Genomic DNA, 6,925 nt, shown 5'->3' on the forward strand with positions numbered 1-6,925 from the left:
GGCCCGCGGGGCGGCGGCTGCGCCCTCCTGCGGCCGCGCGGCGCGCTCTCGGCTCCCAGGAACTCCGGGCCTCTCCCCTCGGCGGGAGACGCGCCAAACAAAACAGGACCAAAACCCCGAACAACTTGCTTTCATCTTCCTGGATTTTTCTGAAGCATTTCCAAGGAAATTCCGGCTTCACATACTGGATCTGGTTCGTCCAACTGAGGCCGGAGAGAGAACAAAGTTAAAATTGAACCACTTGCTTTTTTCTTCCTTGATTTTTCTGGACAACTTCCATGGAAACCTTCGCCTCATACAGTGGAATGGGGTCATCCAGCTGAGGCCTGAGAAAGAACGAGATTATTAGAAACGCGGAGGGTGGGAGCTGGCAATGCTGTATTTCAGTTCTATTACTTTAAATAAATCAGACTTATCCAGAGTCAACAGGCTAAATTTCAAAGGGGAAAAACCATCTACTTTCTCTGCTGCTTTTCTGAGAATCAGGTCCAAACTTTCTAAACTTTTTCTTCCCCCTCTTCTTGAGCTTGGGTTATTTCGCTGTGGGAAGAGTGGAGAAGCCACAGGTGCGCTATGGGATGGAAGGGGAAACTCGGGCTACTTCTGTCTTAAGGAAGATCGGCCAGTGCATCACGAGGTACGCTTTGAGAAAAAGAGTAAAAGGAAGCATGTAATGTAAACAAAACCCACCCGCACATAGCTATATGGCGAAAGCGAAACAAACATGGATACCCTGCCTGCCTCATCCCCCCGCCCCGAGAAGAGGATGATCAACAAGGACAGTGGTTTGGGCAACGAACATACCTAAAGACACCGGTTGCTAACTTCTCCATCACATCCTTTAAGATGCGTGCTGGAAGGCCTGTTAAGGTGGCAACTGAAGGAGCGAGGTCATAGAAAACCGGCCATGAGAGGCAGGCTGCGAGGCAGGTCGGCCCCCCGCCCTCTACCCCTTTTTAAGTGTGGCACACTCAGAAATTCAAAATTTGAGCTATGGAGCTTCTGTAAACTGTCGTGTTTACCTCTAAAATGGGGGGTTCATTTTAGGGAGGTGGTGACATAACTGAACCTAGACTTCTGAGGCCAAAAGGTGGACCAAGCGGGCTTATGCTCCCCAAGGAGTGGCAAGAGGTGTTCAGTTCAGCACTAGACATGATACTGTTTTAATTACAAATAACTAGTGCTTCTGTCTCTTTAGGTGCACACTTATTTACTAAAGTAGCTACAGATTCAAACTTGGTATGCAAGAAAATTAGGCTGTGTGTGATGTGCTACTAAGCAAATCAGAAAACTGTACAATGTAGAAAATCAGCCATCTAACTGAAATTACAATGTTCAAATTGAGAGTAGGTAGTTGCTAGCCCTGGCAGTGGACCACTCAACTGAAAGCGATCTCTGTGTTACATCACAGGCAGCAACAGGGAGCTGAGCGAGGGGCGTCTGCACGGGGACACAGGAGCCTAGTTTTTTTGTTTTTTTTTAAGATTTATTTATTTGTGCATACAGAACTGGGGTACATGCCAGAGGCTCAGGGGCGGTGAGAGGCTTCACCAGAGACAGAGTGGGGAACAGAACAGGCAGATCGATGAAGTACACTGCTGAGGGGAGCAGCGGGCGGGTCAGGAGAGGTCTGCCGCGCCATGTGGTCGCTTCCGGGACAAGCGGGAATCGAACTCATGAGGAAGCGGCTTTAGATTCTCGGTGCTGTGCTTTAACCCGCTGCGCCACCAGGGAGGGCCAGGAGCCTAGTTTCAGGCTAGTGTTCTCTGCGGTCACCATTCCACGACATTGTTTCTCCAAAAACTGAGTCATGATCAACCTGTAACATCCTGTTCGTTTCAGATGTAAAATGTGATTTTACCTCTATATGTCGTGGGAAACAGCTATGCTAGTATTGGTAACTATAGTGTTGGTGGACATTTACATTGCTTCAAGTTAAAATCAAACTTTCTTTTGGAAAGTAAAAATTTAGTTAATTTTCGAAATTTAGTAGGATAATATCCAGTTAGGAGTACTTTAAACGTATGCATTCACTACATTAAGGGGGCGTTCTGATTCTGACATTCTTTAAAACTCAGCACGCAGTATACTATTGAAATCCTACCACCTGAATGCACCAAACTGTCTGGCTGCGTTCCCAGAGCACCCATCTTTACACACGTCACACATATGTAACCACATACGACAAAAGTGTGACATATGGGGTCATACCAGGGCCTGCAAGCCTCTTTCCTGATGTACAAAGATACTCTGCTTTTTTATCCAATGTATTACACATTTCACTGGACACACTCCCTTTAAAAGGCCCATTTGGGGCCTCCTGGTGGCGCAAGGGGCTAAGTCTCAGCACTATGAAGCTCTCCCAGCCACTGCAGTACAAGTTGGATCCCTGGCCAGGGAGTAACCCACGGGGCGCAGCAGACTTCTTCTGTCTCACCCGCTGCTCCCCTCAGCAGTGGACTTCAGTGGATCTGCCTCTTCTGTTCTCCACTCTGTCTCTGGTGGATTTTTTTACTCTCCCGGTTCTGCCCCCTCCCCTGTGCACCTCTGGCTATACCCCAGCTCGTGCATGGACAAATAAATCTTAAAATGAAAATAAAAGGGCCATCTTACAAACAGTAGGCCCCTTCTGGAGAGGCCTCCCCTTCCTCCTGAAACTATTTTCTATTCTTTTTTTCTTTAAAGAAGATTTATTTATTCACACACAACTGGGGTACAAGCCAGAAGTGCAGGGGTGGTGAGAGGCCCCACCAGAGACAGAGTGGAGAGCAGAACAGGCAGATCAATGAAGTATACTGCTGAGGGGAGCAGTGAGCGCGTCAGGAAAGGTCTGCTGTGCCATGTGGGTCACCTCCAGGGTCGGGGATCGAACTTGCACTGAAGCGGCTGTGGCTAGCTGCAGTGCTGCGTCCTAACCTGCTGCGCCACCAGGGAGGGCTCATTTTCCATTACTTTTACCAAAAGTGGAATGATCGGCTTCAGCCACCAGATCTGTTGCCAAGAAACTTCCACTTAAAAACATTCAAACCTGGCCCTCCCTGGTGGTGCAGCGGGTTAAAACACAGCACTGAGAATCTAAAGTTGCTTCTGCATGAGTTTGATTCCCGCCTGCCCCGGAGGAGACCACATGGCGCGGCAGACCTCTCCTGACCTGCCCGCTGCTCCCCTCAGCAGTGTACTTTGTCCAGCTGCCTGTTCTGCTCCCTACTCTGTCTCTGGTGAAGACTCTCGCCGCCCCTGAGCCTCTGGCCTGTACCCCAGTTCTGTATGCACAAATAAATAAATCTTTAAAAAAAAACCATTCAAACCCATGTTCATTGATGAAGATTTTGTAGCATTAATATTTTTAAAAACACCCCACACAATCCTCCATGCAGGTAAGTACGCTGACATTTTCCGCACAGGGCCTCATGTGGGAGTGATGCAGTCTTTCAAGGTGCTGTGTAATCTCCAAAATCTTCCATGTACCTTATGATCCAGTTCCCACTCAGAAATGGGTGAGACTGCCTGAGTGGGACTCCTCCCGCACATGCTGGCTGTGTTCTCTGCGAAGCCTCTCTGTGCTTCAGTTTCTTCACCTGTAAGTAAGGGTACTTACACCTCAGAGGGTTGTTTTAATCTTTGACTAAATTAACACTTGTCAAGCACCTGGAACACTGTCATTGACATGCTCAGTGAAAGTCAGCTGCCAATTATTATTTATTCATTATTTAAATTATTTTTTTATTTTATGTTATCATTTATATCATTGTTATTAAAGACTAGTGATTGGAGTTCCAGGTAAATTCAACCCAAAACTCAGATCAGTAAGAAAAAAGGATATAAAGATACTTCCCCTGTTGCACATTTGACAAATTCCACACTTCATCATTCAGGAAAGCCACCGACGCCCCCTTGAGGAAAAGGCAGCGGCTATCTGGAGGGTCCAACTTGGGAAGAAGGCACAAAGACTCATCAATTACCGTGAGTTTAACAGTGGAGACTGATTGACTGTACACAAATTGAACATCAGCACACAAACTTTAACGACAATATGTAAACTACAGTATTTTCTAGCTCATTGTCCACAATGCTGAAACTGCCAGGCCAGAAGCAAGGCCCTGCTGGAATCCTGGTGATGGAGTGGCAGCAGGGCACCTGCATGTGACTTCTGGCTGCTACTTACTAGACACCTCCATAAGGATGTCAGAGAATCAGTAAAGACTGGCATATGAAAATGATGGTATTTGCATGTCAACCATGATAAAAATATCTGAATTCTGCTAGCAGTGTAACTTTGGGAGATAAAACATATGCATACATATATAGTACATTCCAATTTGAATCATCAGAAGACTGACTCATGGAGAAATTTTTTGCTAAGAATTTGTCAATAATAATGTTTGTTACTAAGGAAAAAAATCCTTTCTGAAATACTAATAGAAAACTCAGAAGTCAATACTTCCAAAGAACCAGTTCAAACTTGACATTAAAACAAAAAATAAGCTACATTTCGGGGCCCTCTCTGGTGTTGCAACAGGTTAAAGCACAGCACTATGAAGCGATCCACAGCCACGGAAACAAGTTTGATCCCCAGACTGGGAGCTGCCCCAGAGGGCGCGGCAGACCTCTCCCGTCCCGCCCGCTGCTCCCCTCAGCAGTGTATTTCAATCTGCCTCTTCTGCTCCCCACTATGTCTCTGGTGAATCCTCTCACCCCTGCAGCCCAGTTCTTGTATGCATAAATAAGTAAATCTTTTTTTTTTAAAAAGCTACATTTCTTTACAAATAGGTTATTGTTCAGAATTTATGCTAGTTTTGCTGTCTCGTGCCCCCCGCCTTGACATTCTTCTTCATTAATTGTAACCTTCTGATACAGTAATAATGCTTCATTATTTCTGGTAATACCTGCAAGTTTTCTTCTGTTGTTACCCAATGACCTCCAACGCCAAGAAGTGTGATGATATCATGTTTGTGTGGCAGTAGTTGTAATTTTACGGCCGGTTCATCATCTTTACTATATAATCTCACTTATAAGGGAGTGATTTTTAAAAAGAGAGAGAAGAGATATATTTTATAATATCCTGCCAAAATTTATTCTTTAAACAAGTTCTCTTTTTATTCAGGAAGCATTTTCCTTAGTAAAACGCAGCAAAGAGATGATCAGACACCTTAAAATATACTTTTTCTTTTTGCATTAAAATGGGTCTAAAATTTACTCTAGATTTAATATGTGAAATAACTAAAGCTACAACATCTATCTGCACTGGAAAGTCAGGCCAGGGAACGTCACAAGTTAACACATCATACCAACAGTTTAAAACTCTGGGGAAAGCTGACTTCTGATGAAGAAACTCAGACTCGTTAGTCACACGTGGCCACCATTTTAAAATGTCCATTTGATGTGTTAATGCAATCTACATTCATCTCTGCAGAAAGACTTTTTTGAGATAATTTCACATCTTGAAAATACTGGTTGCAAGCAGCATGTGATGGGCACAGCTGGCTCACATAGGACCCTCGCAGAGGGACCCGTCACGTGACGAGGCCTTTGCAGGGCTGCAATCTGCCTTTCAGGCATGATGCATGCCCCATGTGGACAGACGAGACAGCAGATAAACACGAAACCACGAAAGTCCCAGGATAGTGAAAATGAACGTCCACTCTGTGGATGTTTCCCACAGAGTGGCAGCAGGAGTCAGCCCCTCACTGGAGCCACACCAGCAGAATGGCCTGGACGAGTCTGTTGAGGCCTGAGCCTGTCCGTCTGTGAGTCACGGGGGAGACCAGGTGTCTAGCTTTCTCACAGATGCTTAAACTCCACTGCTTAAACCTTACAAGGCAAGCATGGTTTTTAACTCAGATAGTGCTTATAATGGGAACAAAATGAAGAAGCTCCAATTGAACCAGAAAAGTTAAATAGAAAACAAATACCAAGTAATTTAATAAATATGCTAATAATTATTCCTTGGTACGTATTTCCTCCCTCAAATTTTGTCCTTCACACACCAGACTGTAGGCCGCTGCCTTAGTAAAGTACCCACCTCCAGCATCTAGGACAATATCTACTCCCAGGCCGCCTGTTTCTTCTAAACAGCTTTCAGCAACGTGGGCTTTACCACTAGATACATCGATCACTCGGGCTGCAAGGGACAGAAAGGCAGGCAATGGCACAGTTCTCGATGGGAACACCATGACAAAATCAGGGAAAAAAGTCAAGCAAATAAGTATCTGTTCTCTGGTATGAAATATGTGATTCAAACAGCCACTGAATCCAAGTTATATTTTTTCTCAGCTAACTCGGTATTGGTAGGAATCAGTTCAAATATTGCCTCCCTGCTGAAGCAAGGGGCTAAGTCTCAGCATCAGAAGCTCTCTGCAGCCACCGCCGCACGAGTTCAATCCCTGGCCAGGGAGGTGACTCACACGGCACCGCAGAACTTTTCCTTCTTGCCCACTGCTCCCCTCAGCAGTGTATTTCAGTAGAGCTGTTCTGCTCCCCACTCTGGCGGGGGAGAATCCTCTCACCCACCTCCCAGGCCCCTCCTATACCCCAGCTCTTACAAGTCCAAGGTAGCAGGGAGGAGACAGAAGTTGCTATGCCATGAGTCACCTCCCTGGCTGGGAGCCGCCACTTGTGCTTTAACGGCTGCAGAGAGCTTCACAGTGCTGTGTCTTGACCCCATGCGCCACTAGGGAGGTCCCACATGCCCAGATTTAAGAGTTTAGAGCTAGTGCGTACAAACATAGATTTGTATAATATGGTATGTCTCGGGGAGAGGTTGTTTTAAAAATAGTCTTCCTTACTCAGAAATTTCCCTCGACTTCCACCACGTGGTCTCCAAAATGAAGAACAATTAAAGCAAAGTAAAAAAAAAAAAAAAAAAGAAAAGAAAAACTATAACTAGTAAATGAAAGTGAACACAATTCTAAACTGGTTGCTGTAA

The 6,925-nt window shown here is 45.4% G+C and overlaps 1 protein-coding gene across 2 annotated transcripts in view; it reads right to left on the reverse strand.

Annotated features, from left to right (window-relative positions):
- Positions 1 to 89: 89 nt before the first annotated feature.
- Positions 90 to 6,925, reverse strand: part of CRYZL1 (crystallin, zeta (quinone reductase)-like 1) — a 33,143-nt gene continuing 26,307 nt past the window's right edge. Inside the window, exons 9-13 of one of the 2 annotated variants that reach the window (XM_004675358.2) lie at positions 6,023 to 6,121; positions 4,887 to 5,008; positions 3,824 to 3,929; positions 805 to 850; positions 114 to 326 (exon numbers count right to left, since the gene is read on the reverse strand). In XM_004675358.2, the coding sequence (XP_004675415.1) occupies positions 227 to 326; positions 805 to 850; positions 3,824 to 3,929; positions 4,887 to 5,008; positions 6,023 to 6,121 (473 nt within the window). In that variant the 3' untranslated portion in view covers positions 114 to 226. Of the gene's footprint in view, positions 327 to 804; positions 851 to 3,823; positions 3,930 to 4,886; positions 5,009 to 6,022; positions 6,122 to 6,925 lie in introns of both variants that reach the window. The other variant, XM_012734177.1, reaches the window with a different exon arrangement.

This window comes from Condylura cristata, unplaced genomic scaffold (genome assembly GCF_000260355.1).
Source record: "Condylura cristata isolate star-nosed mole 26May11 unplaced genomic scaffold, ConCri1.0 scaffold00003, whole genome shotgun sequence".
Taxonomy (NCBI): Eukaryota; Metazoa; Chordata; class Mammalia; order Eulipotyphla; family Talpidae; genus Condylura; species Condylura cristata.